Genomic DNA, 25,610 nt, shown 5'->3' on the forward strand with positions numbered 1-25,610 from the left:
TTATCTTTGTTTTATTCCTATACGACTTTGTTCCAAAATGAATCGTTTTAAAGTTATAAGCAAAAAAATTAGAAAAAAAACGAAATTTTTTGAAATTTTTAAATATTTTATTTTTTTTTTTATTAATGTTCCGGGCATATTTGAGAAGGAGCATAAATCAATTATTATTAACGAAGTTATCACTCAACTTTATCCGCAAGAATCTGAATGCCACCTCTCACATCCACCTAAAAACAGATCCTTACTGGTCTAATAATCAATTAGTATGTTTATCTGTAATTATCGAGCAGGTTATTGCTTTTTGCTTATCAGAATCCATTTTGCCTCATTGAAGTTGAGACTCAGGCCGAAGTACTCACTGTCTGCATTAACCCTTTAACCTAATTGCCTGCTGTAATCCATCTATGGAGTGTTATTATTGGGATGTCGAAAGTCGTATTGGTAGGAGAGCCCAAGCGGGGATTTTTGCAGTTACTCGAGCGCGTCAGATTATTACATGTGGAGAAACCTTGTACCCTGAAAATGTACCTCTACCATATATTGGCTCTTAATGCAAAGGAATTCGTTAAGGGGGGCCGAAAAAAAAAATCTGTCCTTAAAAACTCGAAATCGTCAGATTAAGATAAGGGAAGTTAAGTACATGCAAAACAGTTCATATTTCAAAAATCTGACGATTTGAGCAGGGCGTAAGGAAATGGGCGAGTCCCAAAGTTTCACAAGAAAAAAGCGAATATTTCGCGAAATGAAAGACAGATCGAAAAACTAAAATATACGTGGTCAATATTTTTCAAAAATCTATCGAATGATACCAAACACGACTTCCCACGGATGGGGGTGGGGGTAAATTTAATATTTTAATTACGAATCTCGAGATATCTCGCGAAATGAACATCAGATCGAAAAACTGCAAAATAGGTACACTTATTCAATATTTTTGAAAAATCTATCGAATGGCACAAACACGAAATGGGGGGTTACTTTAAAATCTTAAATGGGAGCCCCCATTTTTATTGCAGATTTGGATTCCTTACGTAAAAATTAGTAACTTTTATTAGAGACATTTTTTCGAATTATGGATAGATGGAATCTAAAAAAACGATCGTTGGAAATGGAAAATTAAATTGAAAATGGAAAGTCCCCACTAAAATGGAAAATTTAACTTTTTTTGGTTTTAGGACCCAATAATCACAACCCAATAGGTCCCCATAACACTCGAATGACTGCACATTTGGCATACTTTGCTCCCCTACCTGCACATTTGGCATACTTTGCTCCCCTACCATATGTTATTCACCGTTTATTTTTATGCCGTATGTTTCATTTCCATACATTTCTTAAATATTTCCTCGGAGTAAATATTAAAGAGGAATGGGGATAAGATACACCCAATGTCGGGGTATACTCTTTTTGTCTCTTTTAGTAAGTTCATACACGTCGGCGACGTGTAATGTCAGATAGGGATGATCGATTCATTGTCCTGAGTGTCTTGCGGAATCGGCACGAGACATGAGTTGAGCTTCAAAAATCCTTAAGGAATGTTCGAGGTGTCACCGTGACTCATCCGAAGGAAGTGGATAGTTAGGAGAAGACTTAAGGCTGCTACTTTGGCTTCCAGACAAGCTAACACAGAGTCCAAATTGAACGCACGTCAGAAACAAGCTCGATTTCAGTTTGCCAGAAAACACGTTAATATAGTCCAGAAAGCCACTGCGCATCCGCTAGGAAAAATATTCTAATTCGGATTTTTTGCACAATCTTACTCAAAAAGGACTCCTTTTAACAAATTTGCATGTTGCCAGGACCAAAAGGTGGTCAAAAATATTTTAAACGTTTTTTTTTTGTTTTTTTCTTAAAATTATTTTTTTTGCATGGAAAAAAGTTTTTTTAGGTTTTTTGGATCTTTCCAAACAGAAAAGGTCTTTAGTGACTTTTCTCTCACAATGAGAGTTTTGACATATAAGCGATTAAAAATTGAAAAATTGCAAAATCGGCCATTTTTAACCCTCGAAAACTATGTGAAAAACTGAAAATTTTAATGTTGCCAAGGTAGGTAGATATTCTTTAATCATCGATTGATGAAATCCCGAAGAGTTTTTTGCAATACAATATTCAAACTCCTTTGTTTTTTAATTGCTAATCAAGCGTGCGCGACACTATTTTCCACTGACACTATGGTGCAAATGAAAGGAATAAATTCGTTATTTCGTAAACCGGCGACTTTAAGGAAAAATCCCGAAACAGGTCGATTTTTATTTTTAAGTTATGATATTATGGCATATATGGTATACTAGTGACGTCATCCATCTGGACGTGATTACGTAATCGATGATTTTTTTAAACGAGAATAGGGGTCGTGTGCTAGCTCATTTGAAAGGTTCTTCCATTCTCGATTCAGTAGTATAAACATTTTTATTAAATTAAATTATTTGACAATAAAAGAATTAGAAGGACACCCTGTATAAAGAATTATGTAAATGTTTGCATTACTGAATAGAGCATTGAATAACCTTTCAGATGAGCTACCACACGATCCCTATTCTCATTAAAAAAAATCATCGATTACGTCATCACGCCCAGACGGATGACGTCACTAGTACACCATATATGCCACAATATCATAACTTAAAAATAAAAATCGACCTGTTTCGGGATTTTTCCTTAAAGTCGCCGGTTTACGAAATAACGAATTTATTCCTTTCATTTGCACCATACTGTCGGTAGTGTCGGTGGAAAATAGTGTCGCGCACGCTTGATTAGCAATTAAAAGACAAAGGAGTTTTGAATACTGTATTGCAAAAAACTCTTCGGGATTTCATCAATCGATGTTTAAAGAATATCTACCTACCTTGGCAACATTAAAATTTTCAGTTTTTGACATAGTTTTCCAGGGTTAAATATGTCCGATTTCGCAATTTTTCAATTTTTAATCGCTTATATGTCAAAAACTATCATTTTTAGAGAAAAGTCACTAAAGACCTTTTCTGTTTGGAATGATCCAAAAAACCTAAAAAAAACTTTTTTCCATGGAAAAAAAAAAGTTTAGGAAAAAAACAAAAGAAAACGTTTAAAAAATTTTTGACCACCTTTTGGTCCTGGCAACATGCAAATTTGTTAAAAGGAGTCCTTTTTGAGTAAGATTGTGCAAAAAATCCGAATTAGAATATTTTTCCTAGCGGATGCGCAGTGGCTTTCTGGACTAATACAGAGAACACGTTTGCCAGAGAACACGCATTATACAGTGCTAGTCAAAAGTCCGTACCCCCCCTCGTATCTTTTGAACGGTTATACCTATAATAGTGAAATTTGGAGGAAGGAAATAAACGGACGTAAGCTTCTTAACTAGTTATGACAGGTGACGTAATAGTGACAGATGACGTTACAGAGCCACTGTGACCGATAATTTTAAATAGGACCTTATGGTAAGTGATACCTCGTTTGAAAGGTATTTAGAATACCTATTCAGTCATACTAATTTTTTTGAGTTTAGGTTGATTTTGATTTTGGTGAATAAATTAAATAAATATAATATTGTAGTTTCGAATTTAATTAATAAAAATTCAAATGTCCGCGTATGAATTTTTTGGCAAAAAAGTTGACGTTTTTTAATTCTCTAGTAGTTTTTACGTCAACGTCAACCTGTTTGACAAGTAATCATAGGCGGAATTTTGAATTTTTATTAATTAAATGCGAAACTACAATCTTATATTTATTTCATTTGTTCATCAAAATTAGCTTAAACTCAAACAAAATTAGTATGACTGAATAGGTATTTTCAATACCTTTCAAACGAGGTATCACTTGCCATAAGGTCCCATTTAAAATTATCGGTCACAGTGGCTCTGTAACGTCATCTGTCACTATTACGTCACCTGTCATGACTAGTTAAGAAGCTTACGTCCGTTTATTTTCTTTCTCCAAATTTCACTCTTATAGGTATAACCGTTCAAAAGATACGAGGGGGGGGTACGGACTTTTGACTAGCACTGTATAATTGACGGCCTTAGCCAATGGAACAGAGTTTTATTCTCTGACGACAGTCGAATGTGCTTTTAAAGCAATGATAGAAGACGACGCGTGTATCGGAGGCCCGTAGAACCATTTGCCCAGTGCTGCAGTGTCAAAATAGTAATGTAGGTGGTTCCTGTACGTTTTGTGGTGGTGTATATCTTTAGAAGGAAATACAGAGCTTGTGTTGGCGCCCGGTAGTGGTCGCGAAAAGGGGTTTGACAGCTGATCGTTACATTTCGGATATTCTCCAAAATCATATTGTTCCTTAAGGCTGTATGACACTATGCATTTTCTTGTATCATTTCTAATATCGTTTCTGATATCGTTTCTTGTATACATTTTCTTGTATCATTTCTTGTACGTACATTTGTGCCCTGTATGACACTATGCAAGTTCTTGTATCGAAAATTGTATGAAATTCGACACGTGATTGGTCGAAATTTTGTTTGTCACCCTGTGTCACGTTATGGTAGTACTGCATCTACAGACACAGCTGATTTTAAATATTTTATAAAATTTATAAACTTTTATATAATTAACATTTTAATGTTAACCAGAAATTTACGTTGATTATTTGTGTCTTTATTTTGTTTTGATATCTGTGCTAAAATATTTGCATTAGAATTATCTTCAGTTTGATCCAAATTAGGAACTATTGTATTTTCGTCTATTAAAAAATTATGCACCATGAAACCTAAATTTATAGTTTGAACTTTACTAGGAGCTAAATGGTTATTAGTAGAACAGTTAGTAGTCCATACCAAACGGTATATTAAGTATCAATAAAAGATTTATAAATAATACCTACAAAAACACAAATAAATTCATCAATACATGATCCCATTTTCATTTCAGCCGCCATTATGAGTAAGTAATTATGACATTTTAGATGTTTTACCAGCAGGTTTTACGTTTTTGCTCTTTGCGCAGAAATTGGCGCAGTTCTTGTACAAGAATCTGTGTCTGACTCAAATTCTTGTATCGTTTCTGATATCGTTTCTTGTATCTGTGTATGACACTATGCATTTTTTTGACATATCAGAAATGATACAAGAAAATGTATAGTTAGTCCAGAGAAATAAGGTTTTTCTCGTGACACATCCCCCTCCAGGCCGAAACCAAATTTTTTGAGTAGTATGGACATCTATATTATTAACCTATATGTTTCCTGCAGCCGATTTTGATGATATACACAGTTATAAACAAATGAAGATCGAAAAACGGTAAATTATCGCTTTTTTCGTCTATTACCAAAAAGGTAAGCACTTTAAACAAATTTGAGAGTAAGAAACTCATAAATCGTATAAAAAACTTCAATATGGCATTCGCTGAATATGTCCAACCTTATTGGTTACTTAGAAAATTGCAAAATAAATCATAAATATTGAGTTTTTATAAATATTCGTAACTTAGGTAAAAATTAACTTAGAATCTTCTTATTACGCGGAATGCCGAGACATCTTGTACTTAAATTATATTTTAAATTTCAAAGCAATTGGTCAAATAGTTTAAAAGTTATTTAATTTATTTTTCCCAAATTCATTTTTTTTGCAACACTATAAGTCAGAAAATTATGAGGTTACAATAATACTTCGGACAGTTTATGAAAGAATAACATTTATACTATTACCTTAATTAAAAATAAATGACAAAAAATAATTTTAAACAGTGTAAAATTATTTTGCAAAAACATGTCCATTTTTTGCTTACTTATAAACAATTAGAATAACTTTTTAACCGTTACCTGTAGAAAAATTATTTTTTCATATTTAGAAAGACTGAATTTTTATACACATTTAGAAAGAAAAACAACTGTTCTAGGACATTTAGGGACAAAGTTAGCCCCCCCATTTTTTTAATTCACATGTTTTTGCAAAATTATTTTGCAATATCTATAATTATTTTTTGTCATTTTTTTTAAATTAAATTAATACTGTAAATTTTCTTCTTTCATAAACTATCCAAAATATTACTGTAACTTCATCATTTTCTGACTTACAGTGTTGCAAAAAAAATTAATTTTGGATAAACAAATTAAATAACTTTTAAACTATTTGACTAATTGCTTTGGAATTTGGGGTGTAATTTAAGCACCATAAGTCTCAGCATTCCATGTAATAAGAAGGTTCTAAGTTAATTTTTACATAAGTTATGAATATTTATAAAAACTCAAAATTTATGATTTATTTGGCAATTTTCTAAGTAACCAATAAGGATAGACATATTCAGCGAACGCCATATTGAAGTTTTTTATACGGTTTATGAGTTTATTACTCTCAAATTTGTTTAAAATGCCCAATTTTTTAGTAAGAGACGAAAAAAGCGAAAATTTACCGTTTTTTGATCTTCATTTGTTTATAACTATGTATATCATCAAAATCGGCTGCAGGAAACATATAGGTTATTATTATAGATGACCATATTACTCGAAAAATTTGGTTTCAGCCTGGAGGGGGATGTGTCACCAACACGATATTTTTTTTCCTTATTTCTCTGAACTAAGTGTCATACAGCCTTTTACGCCGGTACATAGGCGAAGGCGACAGCTTCATGCTAATGCATGATAACGCTCGATATGTTACACAGCGTGGATTACGAAAGATTACCTGGCAACACCAATAAAACAACAATGGACTGGCCTCTATTAAGTCCGGATATGAATCCCATCGAGCACCTATCGGATGAGCTCAAACGCAGGGTTCGGCTCCGTAATCCAGCACCAGTGACAGTGGCGGAGCTAAAACCTGCATGGGAACCTGCATGGCGGAGACAAAAACCCAACCTTAAGTGGGAAGCGATTCTTCAGGAATCAGTCAGAAACGTAATAAGGTGTAATACAACGTAGAGGAGCAAATACTCAGTATTAATTTTGATTTTTTATGTAAATTTACTTTTATATTCATTACATAGTGACTTTTATTCACAACATGTTTTCTCACATACAATATTAATTATCTTTGTTATGTTCTTGAGTTAAGTACCAACTTGATAGACACTTGCTTGCCAAACAGCGTGGTCAAAAAATATAACTTACCTATTTTGCTTTGAGTCAATTTTTTTGCTCGCAAGTGAAGAATGGCAAATCGCCAATTTCATGTACAGATCAAGTTCATTTAAAATTTTACTTTGTGGACTGAAACTGAAAATCTTGTGGATTTGACATTTCAAGGTTTATCACAAGATTTGTAATTAATGCAATCAATTTCACTTCTTACACATCTGATAAATTAAATTTTGATAAGTTTGATTATTTCATTTAATTTGAGCATACTGTATAAATGTTTTGCCTTTTTGTTAGTCCACATAATCTGATGTCAAATTATTCAGTTGCCTTATGGACGATTCGACATATTTGTTTTAGATATTTCTTAGCACTAGGGAGAGAATAGTGGTACATATATGTATACCTACAATATTATAATTTGTAAAAATTCTATAATAAAAGTAGCGTTGCCTTTATTTAACTCATACAAAAAATTTTGTACGATGTAATCCCAAGAATGGTCATCACCATGTCTTGGAATTTAGTGCCTACAATTTTAAAACTATACTATAAGGCCTTTCGCACATGGGTCGATCGAAGACACGTATCGAAGTTCGCGCGTCTTGACCGTTTTCAACGAACCCTGCGGCACAAGCGATTGCTCTCCGCACACTAGTCGATTCAGTTTGCTCATATCTTCCTACCAGGATGAACACATTTTTTATATATCAACCAAAACGACTATTTCGATATGTGAAAAGTACGGTATTGTTACATTTTTAGTATACACACACCCAATCTTATATGGAATCACCATGTATTTAGAAGTAATATTTATTTCTTTTGAAAAAACTTGTTATTGTTGCGAAGATTAAAGGTTTTTATTGAAAATAAGCAAATATACAAGACAATCGGATAGTACAGCCCGGTACGGTATAGATTATTTGCTTGAGTTGCAAGTTGAACGAAAATAAATAAACTAACTTTTGCGTCCAAAAACGAAAATATGCCTCATGTGGGGTTATAGAACTTACAACGAGGAAAGATTATTGGTCTTGTGGAGAAAGTAATGTTCTCAGATGGACATAGCTGCAGAGCTAGGCGTAATACAGGGCGTTCTGTCCAAAACATACGCTAGGTAACAGGAACTAGGAAAGCTCAAAAATAAAGCAAGGGAAAGTCGCCAAAAGTAATAACGGCTCTCCACGATCGTTTAATTGTCCAATCAGCTGGAAGACATCCAACCATTTCTCACCTGCAGCTCCAAAGGCAGCTTTTGGAAGCTACATGTGTAACTGTTTCAGCTGAAAGGATAAGAAGAAGAGTTCGTACCAAGAAGTATACAGCAAGTGACAGTTATGGGTTCCCGAGTTATCCAGGCAGCACAAGATTGATCGCCAAAATTGGTGTCTTCACCACCAAAACTGGAACATTGGGAATTGACAAAATGTGCTATTTTCCAATGTAGCAGATGGATTTCTACTACAATGTTTTATAAAAAAAATATCCATTAATTTTATATCCTATCCCAAGAAAAATATCTATTTTTCTAATTTATTTTGTGAGTTTAAATATCTTTAAAATTTCCTAAGCCGCTCCTGTTTGAAATATTTCAAAGTATTTCACAACATTGTAAACGTTAGGAAATTTCCTATTTATTTGTGTAGCATTTACTAACTACGTAGATAGTTATTGTGAAAACATTCCTTATTCTAGAATGAATCCTCAAAAAGTCCCAGTATATTTCCCTTAAGTTTTGAGCGCGAAGCATCGTTTGATATTATTGGTTTGAATTTTGAAAGATCCTTGAGTTTTAGTTGGCGATTGGTTAATATCTCGGTCGAGAAATGCTTCGGCTCAGCGCACGAAGAGAATTTTCGAAAGGCAAGGTACGCCGCTGAAAATAAAGTTCAGTTACAAAAACATGTTTGAAGATTAAGCATCTTTTTGTGTAGAACTCAACTAACAGACTCCCAGAAAGTCGCACTTTGCCGGCTTTAAAATGGTTTTCTTATGGTAGAAGAACTAAAGGATTTTTAACTTGTCAAGGAATATTATTACAATAGTTTCACAGCAATTAGTTTGGATATATTTATGTGAAACAATATTATTGTGACGCAGTTTTGTTTCGCCGGTAAAAAAGTGCGTGGTTCCTGTCCTTTGGTAGCTGTTGCTATTTTTATGATGATGTTATGGATTTGTTCATGTTCCAGTAAGAATTCCTGTTTCCTGTATGGTTTAAAATTGAATGTCTTCCCTCCCCCAAATCTCGAATGGAAAATTTTTAAGTTTCAAGTGTGAAATGTGACAAGGATTTTGTTTTAACGAGGTATGAATAATGTTTATTTTAAATAATTCACAAGTGGATATTAATTTGGTAAAGGTTTTACATATTTAAATAATTTGTTTTCAACATGGAAAGTTTTATGTAAAGTAAACTTCATGGCAGTGACTTTTGACAGCCATAAGTCAAATTTTTGTTTTGGTACACTGCTAAAAATAAGGTTAAGAGTTGTAAAATTATATATTTGTTTTTATTATTCATTTCTTGTTTGAGAATATGTTTATTCTCAAAATAACAATAATAAGGTATAAAGGTTTAAATAAACATTATAAAATGTACACATTTTTATTTCTGTAACCTGTTTCTTTAAGAAAATTATTAACAGATAACTAATACAAGCGAATTAAGTTTTAGAACAGAAGAAAATGTAATGGCATAGAAGCCAATAAAGGTAAATGATAGCCCAGTATAACCCCAACGAGAAATCTACGATGAATGTCCCCCCAGTTGGTTTCCAGTAAGTACTCGATATGAGAATTTGAGGATTTTTCAAACGGCGTCCCAATTTGTTTAAATAGTAGGAAAGTCCTCAAGTCTGTGTAAGTATCCTTTGCTTATTTGGTTATGTAGTTAGTCTTCTTTAAACCCTCCTACCCCTCCCAACGAATCTACGACCCGCCACCGCACAAAAAATGAGCTGTCGTATGCATGAAGCTTTATGTGTCTGTTCCTTCTACTAGCCCCATTTCGACCCCCAGTATCTTAGTAGATAGTCTATCCTTGATCCCATTTAGAGCAGACATGTAAAACGCTTCACCAAAAAAGGCAGAATTTAATGTAATCAGATGGAAAATCAGATGACCCACGAAATCGTGTACTTAGAGGTCGAGGAAGACAAGCAAGAGCGAAAACTGTCAGATCTGTTCACAAATGTACAAGGGGAAGTGTAATGTTCTGGAGAGTAATTGTGATCCGTAAAAAAACTCCTTTAATTTTCATCCAATCAACTTTAACTGCTCACAGGTATGTTGATAACCTGTAGTCAGGCTCTGGAGAGGCGCAACAGGAGAAAATTTTATTTTATTTCATGATAATGGACCTCTACATACCATTAGAGTGACTAGAGACATCATTGAAGCAAAAGGTATCCCTTGTTTGGAGTGGCCTGCTTGCTCCCCCGAGCTTAATCCTATAGAGTATGCACGTGGTAACACCGCACGGCTAGTACAAGCTGCTTTTAAAGGATGGAGCAACCTACCACAATAAAATGTTGATAATTTGATTAGGAACGTGCCCACGCAAACTGAAGCTTGCATAAGGACTAGAGGTGATAACACGGACTACCACAAAATAAAAAATAAATAAATAAAAACAAGTTAAACATTATTCGTTTTACATTGAAATTTTGTATGCTATTGACTTTAAAACAACTACTTTCAATTTGTTTGTTAAATACGTTATTGTTTTATTTAATTGTTATGTATTTGTTATTAAATTGCTTTAAAATAAATATTGTTTGACTTCGTGTGTTCGTTTTTTTAAAATCGCCCGAAATAATAAGAAATATCAGGTGATTCCATATAAGTTTGCGTGTGTGTACTTTGTATACAATAAGCATTATACAATTGAGAGTATTGTTCTACTTCCCCATCGAATTTTATAATAAACACCTAGAAACAGAAGTTCAATGTTTTCAGAATTTTATATTACAAACAATATAATTAAATATATTTCCACAAAGCTGCTAGCACTACAATCAACGAGTAGGTCTGGATCCCGCGTACCAAAAAAAAGTTGATTAATAGCAAGCTGAAAATTTGTTAATAGCTTAACGGTGTCTAGTCGGACAAACTTTGATGCATGGGAACATTGGAACAGGGGAAGTTTTAATTGTGGAACAGGTTAAAAATTTGGAACGTCAGACTACAAAAACGTCAAATGTATTTTGTCGGACAGAACTTCCAATTGATTTGTTACCCTTTCATTAAACTCTCATGCAAATATCAGACCGCTATTACGAACCAACATAATTCCTGTCATTTGACATGTTCTTCGTGTTCCACTTATTAAAATTCCCAGTTGGTGATAAACACCAGTCTGATTCTTGCATGAGAGTTTAATGAAAGGGCAACAAATCAATTGGAAGTTCTGTCCGACAAAATACATCTGACGTTTTCGTAGTCTGGCGTTCCAAATTTTTAACCTGTTCCACCATTAAAACTTCCTCTGTTCCACTGTTCCAATTTATCAAAGTTTGTCCGGCTAGACACCGTTAAGCTATTAACAAATTTTCAGCTTGCTATTAATCAACTTTTTTTTCTTATGCGGGATCCAGACCTAAACCTAAAATTTCATTTAGCGCAAAAATCAACAAAAAACGAAGGAAACAAATAAAATAAGTTTTCTTCCCTTCATGACTGGAAACGTGCGTCTCACTGGTCTCACTCGTGCGCTACCGATCGCAAGGGACGAGAGTCGCACAAGACGAAGAAATTTGCATTCCTAAACGCCCTGTCTACGGAGCTCAATGCCACAACGAAGGAACTTAAGTGACAAGGAGAGATCTACGCGACTGGAATCGAGTCGACTACTTCGAGCAGCGATCCATGTGCGGACGGCCTAAGAGATTACAATGACACCATCTACTCTGATGATCTTATTTATATAATCCTTTCTGTTTTTGAGATGGAGTTAATCCGAAATAATTATCGTCAAGAAGCAGACAAACCTGTCAAGTATTACCCCCAAGTTTACGAATATTGGTCTACTGGAAGACAGCGAGATGTGAAAAAAATCCAGAAACGATATTCTGTGGGTATACAATCGAGAAATAGCTCAGTAGATACTGAGGCTACTACTACTGAATATTCTATAGGATCCTTATAGTCGGAGAGATATAAGCGTATTTTGCTCGTGATAAGTAATAACAAACTATATGGGGATATGTTGAATTAGTTGTGTACATGACTTTACCCTACGGGCGGAAACCAGAGTGGGGGACGAGGGTAGTTATAAGGGGTCAAAGTCGCGGTTTTTATTATTTTTTTGTGACGCTCATGATCGAGATAATGCACCAAAATTTGGGAGTAAGTAGGTCATGACGTAACTAATCAAAATCTCCAGGGGCGGAAAGCTGTGTGGGGGACAAAGAGGTGGCGGGCAGGGTGAATATAAAAATTATAAGGGGTTGTTTGCGAAGCTCATGATAGAGATAGTGCACCAAAATTTGGGAATAAGTAGATCATGACGTAATTTAGTCATGTACTCATCACATATTACTCATCACGAGCAAAATCCGCTCCCAGCTCTTGGACTATCGATACAGTAAACACATATTTTACCCATTAATGTAATATATTGATGTAGTAAAGAATTATTTTCATATTTTGTATTTTTTTCAGTTGTAGAGACATATGCTTGCCTAAGTATCAAGTATTTTAAAAACGTATGACATCTTTTTGGAATGTAGGCATTCATTCAATGTCATATCTGCGAGATACTAGTTTCTGGTGGGTGTTAGTGTTATCTGTTCTTCAAACTTACTTGCGTCTTCTATTGTTTCATTGCCATGAATAAAGGCCGCAGCAGATTATCATGCACGAATCGTTTCCAGCATGTAGCGTTTAGTTTCCGAAAAATATTGATTTTAATGGTTTTAAATATTGTAAGAAAAGATTACTTTTGACCGACCCTCGTATAACAGGTCCCATCTCCACACACACAGAGCCACATCGATGTTTCTAGATAAGACGCGATCGGGTTAGTTTAAGCTAGAGTTTGTAAAATAGACTTATATAAATAAATTAAAAAAGTCATATATAAATACGAACCGCTCGTTTTATTGTTACAATATGAACAATTCACACTGTCCGGAGCGTATCGTATCAGACCATATTAGACACCTCTTTGTACAGTCAGGTTTTTTGGAGACTACGCTACGTGGTGGAAACGATTCGTTTTACGATTTTCGAAATTAAAATTCGGAATTCTTTTACTTTAGCTAATAGTGTAGTTTAACACACAGTTGAGTCCACGATTATTTACCCGTGCGTCATTAATACCTGACGAGATAAAACACATACTTTTGATCTAGCATCATTCTCTTCCACGCATGAAACTAAAGACAAACCAGCTACCGCCTGTTAGTAAGTAAAAACAAATGTTATTTTTATGAACGCACTAGACTAACTCTATTGCGCACAATAGAGAAAAAAATTTCTAGAGGATTTTGGTTCAGAAAAGATGTTATAGTCGGTTCGCTAAACTCAGACGCAAATGGCTAAAGGTTTTAGTACGTAACTTTTTTGTTTTTTGCCAATTTTGAGAAAATTTGGAAAATTACTAAATATTTAGTAATTATTAACTATTTAGTAATAATTTTTTTGGCAATTTTATCAAATTGGCAAAATTACTAGCTTAAATCACTAGCCAGTTGAGTCTGAGTTTAGCGAACGGACTATAAAAGATATGACACATTATATTTTTGAAGTTCCTCCCACAAACATAAAACTGACAAAATGGTCCACTGAAAGCCGTGTAGACAGTGAATATTATTTCTCTCTTTCTGATTTTCAAAAACTTTAATTTTTTTAAAAATATTCTAAACCTTCTTTTAAGTTTTCAGTTGACTTGCTTAAAGTTGACATTGGCTTTCTGTTTGGATTACTATCACTACAATATTTGCTGTTAGGACCATCAAAAATATTATTTATAATTTTCAAAAATTCGGCAGTAAGAGAAGCCGTTTTGGTGTGTAACTGCCCTACAGATATTGCTGAGGCAATTGAGTTAAAAAAAAATTGTGCTGCTAATTTTACACATTTTTTGAAAATTATTAGGGTTTATATGAACGTTTGTTATTTTCACCATGCATCATGCTCTCACACTGGTTCTATCGATGTTGTATGTGTATTCAATATCTTGCCACGATATTTGTTTAGAATCGGCCAAAAACGTCAACTTTTTGTTAAGAAAATTATTTCTTAGACTTTTTAATAAGTGGGGTGTATCGAACACAGTGAAAATCCTCTGATTTCCTATTTCTATTGCAGGCTGATCCTTACATGCGCCTAACAGCTTAAATAAAGCTCTATTATTAGATGCTTGATCACACAACACTTTTGGTATATAACCAATATTTTGTAATTTTGAAACAACTTCAACTACAATGTTTTTTAAGTTGTCGCTATGTATTGGACCACCTGTAGCAAGCCGCGTAGCCTTATGTAGCAAGCCGCGCAGCATGAAAACCAGACCTGTGTTGGTAAGTTTGTTTGTTCTTCCTAAAGCACCTAATCTTGAAACCCTTCTATAATGTCATCTAATTTATTGTACTCCAATTGTTTGATCACACAACACTTTTGGTATATACCCAATATTTTGTAATTTTGAAACAACTTCAACTACAATGTTTTTTAAGTTGTCGCTATGTATTGGACCACCTGTAGCAAGCCGCGTAGCCTTATGTAGCAAGCCGCGCATCATGAAAACCAGACCTGTGTTGGCAAGTTTGTTTGTTCTTCCTAAAGCACCTAAATCTTGAAACCCTTCTATAATGTCATCTAATTTATTGTACTCCAATTGTTTTTTCAAAGAAATTTCATCAAACATTAACACACAAATTTTTTCCCACTCATCCATCGTATCTGCTTTTTTCTTCAACTTGTCAATTAAGGAAGTGTTTAAACCAGTTCTTAATTTTATGACACGCAACCAAGTTTGAATTGTTTTTACTGAAGGTAATAATATAAAGTTAAGAGATCTAATTAAAAATTTTTAACAACTAGGAGACTTATAATAAATGGCCAGAGCTAAATCCTTTTCATTGTGACTCCATTGTGAACGAGTTTTGTGTGAAAACTGAATATTAACAAAAGTGTGCACGTATTTGCTTTTATTTTCTAACAGTACCTGTATCATGAATTTGGTTGCCGATTTTCTGTCTTTGTTGTTCTTCTACAACGCTGACTGTTCTTCTGACGGCACTTCTTCTTTAAAGTATTTACTTGATACTCCAATTTTTTTACCTTCTCCGTCAATTCAGTTTCAAGTTTTGTGGGCAAATTAATATCAAAACTGGAAATATCACTGAGATATAATACTACTTGATCTCTTAGGCGATGGAGTTGACCTAACCATACAATCGCCACTTGTAGATCTTTTACGTTTCGTACCGCAATAAACGTATGTAGAGCATAATACTGGTGGGGTATCACCTAAAATAGGTAATCATTGAAATGTATGTGTAATTTTAATTAAAGCAAAACAAGCATCTCCGTTATTTCTGGAATGATACTAACAACGCATTCATATTTAAAAAAAATCTCTTTTGATTTAATTGTATAAAAAATATATAAATCACTCAATATCAACTGATTTTATATAAAATATATTTTAATAGTATTATTCTCATTGACAAAGCGCATTAGGCAAACATAAAAATATTTCCAAAGTTGAGTACTCACCTAAATCAGTTGCTAACTGTGTAAATTTTAGAGGAACAGCATTTTTCCTTAATAACTTTCTTTGGCCACTTTGGTAAATATGTTCCACTGCAAAATGATGCTGGCAAATTACCCTCTGTTTCAGGTCACTGATATCCATCAATATAATATCAATATTTCCGCAGTTTTTTTGCCAAATTTTTGTGCGCTCTACGTCTTTCAGGGGAAATTTAAAGAAAGATATATTATTATTTGTTCCATCGTTTCTTTCAAAACATCCCGCGTAAACACACTTATGCGTTACAGAGGCCATTTTATTTAAAATGTGAGTCCTTTTTTTAAATTCCGCTATAACTTGTCACAGATAATACACCTATAGGGTAAGTTCGGCCCTGACACTACTCCTACCTCCTCGCAAGTCAGAGAGAGAATGAGAAATCTCGATACGGTTTTCGAGTAGCGCCATCTAGTTGTTGATACGTCTTTCGGTTACCAAGAGGTGAGCTATCTAGTGGGTGCTTTATAATCAATGCTTTAGCCAATTACATTGATATAACTTAGGTAACTATCACTTAAGATTAGGTACCCCTCGATGATCAGAAGATTAAATAAAATCAATTTTTAATTAGAACTAGAACGATACTATATAGTGTTATATTATTATTTTTATTGAAAAGTAATATGAGTATTTTTGTTAGAATTAAAAACAAAACTTCGGTCTTCAATTAAAAATATATAGATACTTACGTCTACTTTTTTAAGAGCAAAGTCTTTTATTGTACCGTCAATGTCTATCTCATCACACACCTCTTGCTCAATAGACAAAATAGCCAAATTAGTTTGTCCTAGAGTACTCATTATCGATCTTAAATAATTCTTAATCAACTTCAATTTTGAAAAACTTCTCTCACAGGTGACATTGCAACTGTGAAAAATATTCGAAACATTATTAAAATATTGGGCAGAGCATATTCCAGCTTAGATTTAACAATATATTTAAATAATTCAAGTGAGTCTGTAGTAATCAATTAATTTTCATTGCCTGTAGCAGCAAGCAGTCGAAGTCTTTCCAGCTTGATATCCTGCTCGTCATCGTCAGATGCGTAGTCTAGATTAAATTCAGTGTTGTCTGGATGGATCTAATAATATAGCCGGCGTTAGATAAGCAAACTTATCTGTTAAATTCTGTAACTGTTGAAAACGCTCACGAATTTCTGTAATACCTCTATCTAACGAAGAAAACAGCTTTCATCTCAACTCATTTTCACAAGACAAGTTAGCATTTCTAATTCCCTCATTAAAAATATGCTTTCTTGTTATGCGCCTTCGAAGTTTTATGGAAATTCCAAGTTCTTTAAACATATTTTTTGCATAACCTACACAGCGCCATTTGTCCATTCCTCTCTTTTCTCTGTCAATATCATCTGCAAAGCATTTACTTTCTGAGCGCACAATTTTATGTCAAGTCCCTTGTTTGTAAATATTTTTGTGCATCATTCGATCCATGTAGCACCGGTTGCCACATGCCCAAAAAACAAAGAAAGGAAAATGACTGCATCGTAACTAGTAAAGCACCTGCATGTCCTAGTGTTATAGCTTTCACCTGCCTCTGTCAGCTTTTCCAAAGTGACGAGAATGCCTTTGTAATTATGCCATGTCACATTTACGGCATCGCTTCTTGCACACCACCGTGTTTCTTGAACCCTTTTACCTGTAGCTGCTATCAGAAATTCCTAACGATGTCTCGATGAGGAAAACATATAGGGAGTAACAACGTTCTAAAGTGTCGAAAAAAGTTACTGAATCCACCTGAACTGAGGCAGCCTGTAAACAAACTAGGTTTAACGAATGATTTGAGCAAGGTACGAATTCAGCTTTAGGGTTTATTTCTTGAATTCTTTGTTGAACTCCTGAATACTTTCCAGTCATAACAGCAGCATTATCATATGCTTGGCCTCTACTTCCTGATTTTCAATTACTACGTAACACTAGCAAGTCTGGCTTAGCATACCTACCTAGAAAGCCCGAAGGGATCATTTTGGCCCCAAGTTCTTAAATCAATAAAAACTCAGTTTACAGAAATTAAATCAACTCTAGTAAACGATAGAATCTGATTTTAGTTTTTAGTTTCATTGTTTAACATATTCGCTGCCTATCAAAAACATTCGGAACACCATACAGATTGCTGTTTTTGACATTTGCCACACATTACCTCGTTTCAGCCGTGGCATTGATTGGAAGTATGATTTCCTTTACAAAATATTTCGCTTTTGGATAGTAACAGTGCTTGTTGTTGGTAGAACTGGTGTTGCTAGGCGTAGTACCAGATTTCGGGAAGCAAGGTGTGGAGCCCATAATTCTTCAAACAGCCGAAGAATAAACTTACCAAGACTGAGTCTACTTCCAGTTACTTCTTTATAAATAATCCATGCATTTATTGCTCCCAAGTCAAGAGTATTATAAAACACGTACATAGGCCATGGTCTTGTACATAGTAACTTTTGTAGTCTAAAGACGCGTCATTTGGTCCTCTACACCAACAATTGTATCTTTGTGTTCACCAACAATTGTATCTTCATTGCGTAGATGATTATTAGTACCAGCATAAGGGTAACCATTTACAATAAACATACATAAATATAATTTTACCCAACCGACAGAAATTTTAAAGAAAGACTCGTCGAATTTCCTACAAAAAGGTTATAACTTACACAGGGCCAATTTGGCCCCTTTAGACTTCTATGGTAGATTCGTTAGAAAAACCATTTAAAAAATTTAGTAAACAATATTTTTTTGTTTTAAATAAGTAGTCCATTAAAATGTTACATTTTTTAGGCCGTACCTTGCATTTCTTAGAGAAGTCAATTTTATTTCTTTAATGTGTAGGAGGGATCAGTAGAAGCTTAAGTTCAAGTTTTTGGTGTAGCCATACTTGTCCCCCGGTCGCCATCTTGGAAATGGGGTGCAAAGGGGTTTCGCGCTATATCTCGTAAACTACCAACCCTACGGAAAATCTAATTAAACATAAAATGTAGCAAATTAAATTTTCCACAATTTTGTTTCTATTACTTTTTATCGTCAAGTGACCAACAAAAAAGATATAACCAAAAATATGTAATTTTTTTTAACAAGTTTCCTTTTGGATGTTATAACTTTTTTTCAGTTCATTTTAAAATAAAATAACATTATAGCAATTTTGTAGAGGGTTTTTCAGCGAACAATTTCCACTATAAAGTTGTTTAATTCTATTTATTTATATAGGTTTTACAGCGCTCCAAACTTGACCAGATTCTCGAATGCTCATAGGGATACAATAAAAACAAAAGTTAGGCTTACTTTTCTATCTATATATATTTTTTATTCATACAATTTATTATGATTTTAACATTCCTATGCTATTATTAATCTGTTTTTGACCTTTCTTCCCACTATAAAACTTATAACTCTAAGCACATATAGAAAAGGCCCAAGAAGTTGTTTGAGGACAAATTCGCCGCTTCAGAAGAAGAATGACGCAACCGCAAAATGCAAAATTCTTAAGCAGAGCAAAAAAAACGATTTTTTGATATCAAAATCATAAAGTATGATAAAAATTAGCCATTCACCACACCGTGGTCAGGATCTCGAGATATAAGCGTTTTTTGGGGTGTGCCGCTTGTATATGAAGTAACATAACTTTTTTCCTATTTTATATTTTGACTTAAAATATTCCAAAAAACTTCTTCATGAACTATATTTTATTGTTGTGTTGGTTAAAATTATAAACTAAAAAGTTTGTCACTCAACTTTTTTAAGTAAACATGAAACTAACGAAATATGATGACAGAATGTTAATAAATTAACAACTCCTTTTTTAATGTGTTTAAACATTTTGGACAAATTTCATTGTTATCTACGTACTTCAAAGATGACACAGTAAAATTTTTAAAAAGAAATATTTACAGCGACCAAAGATACAGCGAGGTAAATTTGAAAAATCATCAAAATTGATTTTTGGCTGTATGAAATTTATTTTTTTAACATGTTCCACCAACTCTAGATAAAAATAAACTTCATATTCGGATTCAGCGACCTCTAAAACATAAAAATAGACCAAAATTGATCATTTACCTTAAATTTGATTTTCGTGGTTGGCATAACGGTTAATGTCGCTCGTCTAATATACAGGGTGTCCCAGACTAATTTAGCCACGCTATATCTCTTAAACGAATAGAGATTTTCGAATGGGACAAAAAGTGGTATATTCTACTTGTAATACACTTTAATATGGCGTACAAAAAATCATTCCCTAAATATTCATCCCTTAGTTACAACCCCTAACTTTATTAATTTTTTTAATAGCACCCTGTATATTTTTTATAGTTTTGGATGTGGTCTTCTATCGTCTATTCAACACATTTTTTGAAAATAAAATCGGTTCGTAAATAACCAAGAAAATATCAGTTTAGTTTTGTTAATTATGTATCCCAGACTAATTTATCTAGGCTATATTTCTTAAACGTATAGAGATTTTCGAATGGGACAAAAACTGATCTATTACATTTGTAATACACTTTAATATGGCTTAGAAAAAAATTATCCCTTAAATATTCATCCCTTAGTTACAAACCCCTAACTTTATTTTTTTTAATAGCACCCTGTAAGTTAGGGATGAATATTTAGGGGATGAATTTTTTCTACGCCACATGAAAGTGTATTACAAATGGAATAGATCAGTTTTCGTCCCATTCGAAAATCTCTATTCGATTAAGAAATATAGCCTGGATAAATCAGTCTGGGACACACAATTAACAAAAATAAACTGATAGTTTCTTGGTTATTTACGAACCGATTTTATTTCCAAAAAATGTGTTGAATAGACGATAAAAGACCACATCCAAAACTATAAAAAAATATACAGGGTGCTATTAAAAAAATAAAGTTAGGGGTTGTAACTAAGGGATGAATATTTAGGGGATGATTTTTTTGTACACCATATTAAAGTGTATTAGAAGTAGAATATATCACTTTTTGTCCCATTCGAAAATCTCTATTCGTTTAAGAGATATAGCGTGGCTAAATTAGTCTGGGACACCCTGTATAGATTTTTTTTTTGAGTGAATTTGATGGCCTTGGCCGAGCCAATTAGCCAGACATTTTGTTATTTTAAAAACAAACAAATTTGATTTTTCAATCAGAGGAATTTTTTCTGTATTTCTAACTCTAAATACATAACAAACTAACATTATTATCTACAATTATTATCTAAATAATACTCTGTTTTGGTTGTTCATTTTTTTTTTTGTAAATTTTTATTTTTTTTTGTATTTTTTGTTGCATTTTTTTATATTGTTAATTTGTTTTTTTTTATTATTTTTTTTTATTATTTTTTATAAATTGTTTTTTTTTACTACGCTAAGACGTAAACCCGATTCATCCTCGCGGAGGTTTACATCTTCTTAGTTTTTTTTTGTTTTTTTTTGTTTTTTTTTGTTTTTTTTTTGCTTTTTTTATTTTTTTTGTTTTTTTTTTTTCTTTTCTTTTCTCTTTTTTTGTTCTTTTCTTTTTCAATTATAATATACAATAATTACTTAAATCTACAGGGTTTAAAACAAAATAACAACAAAACAAACATGTTTGTTTTGTTTTAACAAACATGCCTGCTTTGTTTTAACAAAATTTCTTAAATACAGGGTAAATTTTATTGCTACAATCTATATTTACAGGTTTTGATATGCTCGTAAATTGTTTTTAATATATTAATATCTTCAGAAAATATCAAATTGTTCAGGTAGACGGGAAGTGGAATTTTTAATATATTAAGATTATCATAAAATTTGTTTATATTTACTGATTGATGTGAACATTCGAGGAGAATATGTAGTAGATCACCTTCTTTTCCACACTCACAGTTAGGTGACTCTGTGAGACCCAAACTGTACATATGAAGGGGGGTAAGAGCATGATTACATCTCAATCTATTTATAACTCTTATGAAATGGCGATTTGATACAGAATGAAACCATCTTTTAATGGGAATTTCAGGCTGCACTTGTTTGTAATTACTACCAGTTCTCGTGTTTCGATAATACCTTTGCCAATTTTCTTTTTGGAGTCGTCTACTAATAATATCAATATCCGAAATGGGTAGTAAGTTCATGGGAAGTTCTTCGCCTATTTCTAGAGCGGATTTGGCTAGCCTGTCTACTATTTCGTTACCCCTAATGCCTGCGTGTCCCTTTATCCATGAAATAATGATGTTTTTTCCTAAATTTGCAATTTTATTATAAAGAGTCATAATTTCCAGTTCTATATGATTGAGTTGTTGGTACTTATGTACGTTAGTTAGTCTATCAACGACACTCTTACTGTCTGTAAATATTATGCAGCTATAGGGTTCGTTACTAAATATGTGTCTTAAAGCAAAAAGTATCGCTATCATTTCAGCGGTGTATATCGATGATTCACAAGGCAATTTGAATAATTTTTTAAATCCACTTTGAATATTGATTATTGCACATCCTACTTTGTTTTGTACTTTGGATCCATCTGTATAGTAAAACTGATAGTGTGGCCATTTATGAAGTATAAATGATTGAGAAACGGCTGGATTTAAATTAATATCCATAAAAAAAGTATTAATTTGTTTTGAGAAAATTTCTTCTAATACATGGGAATACATAGGTGAAACTTGATTTTCATAAGTATAGAAAGTACTTCGGTATTGAGATATTTTCAAGTAACTATCTACAAGAAGGGGACATTTTTTCTTTGTCCAATATTTATGAGTTAGATCTAAAATTGATAACTTATGTATATCCTGCAGATAATTTGTATTTTTTCCTATGGTTCTAGTAATAAATTTATCACTTAAAAACTGTCGTCGAAATTCCAGGGGTGGTTCTATCGCCTCAACTTCCATTATATTAACGGGTGTAGACTTCAAATATCCAAGACAAAGTCGAAGACATTTATTTTTTTGTATTTCTAACTTATTCAAATGTGTGTTTGCAGCAGTTCCATACAGATGACAACTGTAATCAAAAATAGAACGAATCATAGTACGGTAAAATAAAAGTGCTATATTTGGATCGGCACCCCAATTAGTTCTACAAAAGGCTCGTAGAATATTCATTGCATTTTCAGACTTTTTTATGATATGATGCATGTGATCCTTCCATAGAAGTTTTCTATCCAAATAAGTACCGAGATATTTTATACAATTTTTAATAGGATATTGAATTTGACCTACTGCGAAATGACCTTGTGGAATTTGACGATTTCTGGAGAAAATGCAAATTTATGTTTTAGATTCTGATATTGCTAAACCAATATTTTGATAGTGATTAAGAACAGCCTTAATTGAGACATTAAAATTATTTTTACATATATCCAATGATTTGTGGGATGTGTAAACTACTACATCATCAGCATATTGAATAATCTTTGTTGTGCTATTAATACAATTTTCTAAATCAATATTATATAAAATATATAACATTGGACTTAATATGCTACCCTGTGGTAGTCCTATATTTGTAAGACGTGGAGTGGAGATGGAATTGTTGATTTTTAAAACCGTCCATCTATTAGTGTACAGTGTCCTCAGAAATCTAGCTAAGTTGATGGGAAAACCAATGTCTACTAGTTTTTTATACATAATGTCCAAATTAACGGTATCGAATGCAGAAGAGACATCTAGAAAAGCAGCCATAGTATACGCATTATCAGTAAAGTTTAATAGTATAGATGAGACTAAGGAAGTTATCGCATCTTGAGTTGATTTTGATTTTCGAAATCCATACTGAGATTTTGGGAAAATATCTTCTTGCTCTAACCAGTGTTCAATTCTATTTTTTATTAATCTTTCTAACGTCTTTAGGAAGCAAGAAGCTAGGGATATTGGTCTATATGAACTATAAGAATTTTCTGGTTTTCCAGGTTTTTTAACAGGTATTAGAATATATTCCTTCCAACTCTCTGGAATTTGTGACGTGTCATTCCAAATTTCATTAAAAATATGTAATAATGATATTTTATATTGAAGTGGTATATGGTATATCATGGAATATGAAATATTGTCTTTACCTGGAGCACTGCTATTTTGTTGACTAAGTACTCGATCTAACTCCCACAATTTAAATGGTTGTTCTAAGCCAAACTTATCCCTTGAAACTGTTTCGCTGTATTCTGGAAAATATTGGGAAGGTACCCACTGAGGAGATATTTTATTATGAAATTCATCTAGCCAGCTTGAATTTGGATTTATTGGAAACTTGTTGGACTGTTTGCGGTTTTTAAAGGCGTTTACTTTCTTCCATACTTCACTGATTTTTGTTTTGGAGTTAAGGCTTTCGCAGTACTCTATCCAATTCTGTTTTTTCTTTTGCTTGAAGAGTTTTTTTGCGACAGCATCAAGTCTCTTAAATTCAAATAAATTATTCCTTGTAGGGTTTTGTTTATATTTTCCGTATGCAATTTTACGGTTATCAGCAGCAGTTTTACAACTTTCGCACCACCATTGGTTTGAAATTTGTCTCTTATGTATGACGTTAGATGAAAACTTCGGTATTGCTAAATTGGCTGCTTTATTGATGTTTGCTATTTACTGTTGATAATTACCAGGAGAATTTTCAGCTTCTAGTACAGAGGTGTATAAGTCCCAATCGGCCTTGTTAAGATTCCAGATCTTGTGAAAGTTTTCAGTTGGAGATGAAGTTGTATTATCTGTTTCCATGTTTATGATAATCGGAAGATGATTGGATCCATGAGGATCTTGTAAGACACTCCACGTTAAAAAATTTGAAATATCTTGAGTACAAAATGTTAAGTCAATAGCAGATGGACTGTTACTAGTTGCTAATGTGGGCGACCCATCATTCAGACACATCAAATTACAATGATCAATACTTTCTAAAAGTTTTTTACCATAATTGTCTTCAATTTCACAGCCCCATGCGATACTGTGGGCATTAAAATCGCCACCAATAATAAAAGGCTTAGGAATATCTGTAAAGAATTCCAACCATTGTCTTTCAGATATCTGGGTTTTTGGTTCAATGTATACTGAGACAATAGTAATAGGATTTTTGTTTCGAAAAATTTGAACTGAAATACATTTATGAGTTAAAGGATGTCTATTGTTAAGATTTATTTCTTCACATCTTATGTTTGATTTTAATAAAATGGCAGTTCCACCATACCCGTCTGCACGATCTGATCTAAAGCAATTATAACCTTTAAAATTATAATAGTATTTTGATTTAAACCAGGTTTCTGAGAGTAATGCTATGGAAATTTGATTTTGATATAGCAGATATTCTAAATTTACTTTATTAGCTACTGCTGAACGACAATTCCATTGCAGCATATTCATATTTGTGATGTCTGCGAATTTGAAGACAAGGGTTGGTTTACATGATTACTAATTAATTGAACTATTTCTGACTCTGATACATTAAAATCGTTTGTATGTTTTATATTATTTATAATATTGAGAACTACTTCTAAAACTAAACTTAGTGTTGAATTTAATTCCTCTGATTGTGATTTTACTCCAACTGAGTTTTTTAAATAATGTTGACTATTAAAAATTCCTCCCGAGACAAAAGATGAGTTTGGTTGAGAAAGAATTTCTTGTCTTGAAATTTCAATGGGATTAGGGCTAATTGGCCTGTGCCTTTTGTTTGGGCTTGAAGATGTAGGAGAAGAAAACATGTAATTAGTAAAATTATTTTTATACGATTTGGGTTGTAAATTCTGGGTCTGCGAGAATTGTGGTTGAGAAGAATGAGACTGTATTATGCTAGATGGGGTAAGTCCAGATTGAATCCGTTGGGGATAATTTGTCGAGGAAATTACACTATTTTCCATGGCAGAGGTATTAAGAGCGACTATGTTGGCGTATGTATTT

At 33.1% G+C, this 25,610-nt stretch overlaps 1 protein-coding gene across 1 annotated transcript in view; it reads left to right on the top strand.

The window, feature by feature from the left end:
* LOC114335260 (MORN repeat-containing protein 5-like) overlaps positions 1-12,610 on the top strand; it is a 63,455-nt gene extending 50,845 nt beyond the window's left edge. Inside the window, exon 4 of the mRNA XM_050646446.1 lies at positions 11,961-12,610. Within this exon, the coding sequence (XP_050502403.1) occupies positions 11,961-12,161 (201 nt within the window). The 3' untranslated portion in view covers positions 12,162-12,610. The remainder of the gene's footprint in view (positions 1-11,960) is intronic.
* Positions 12,611-25,610: the final 13,000 nt, after the last annotated feature.

This window comes from Diabrotica virgifera, chromosome 1 (genome assembly GCF_917563875.1).
Source record: "Diabrotica virgifera virgifera chromosome 1, PGI_DIABVI_V3a".
NCBI classification, from domain to species: domain Eukaryota; kingdom Metazoa; phylum Arthropoda; class Insecta; order Coleoptera; family Chrysomelidae; genus Diabrotica; species Diabrotica virgifera.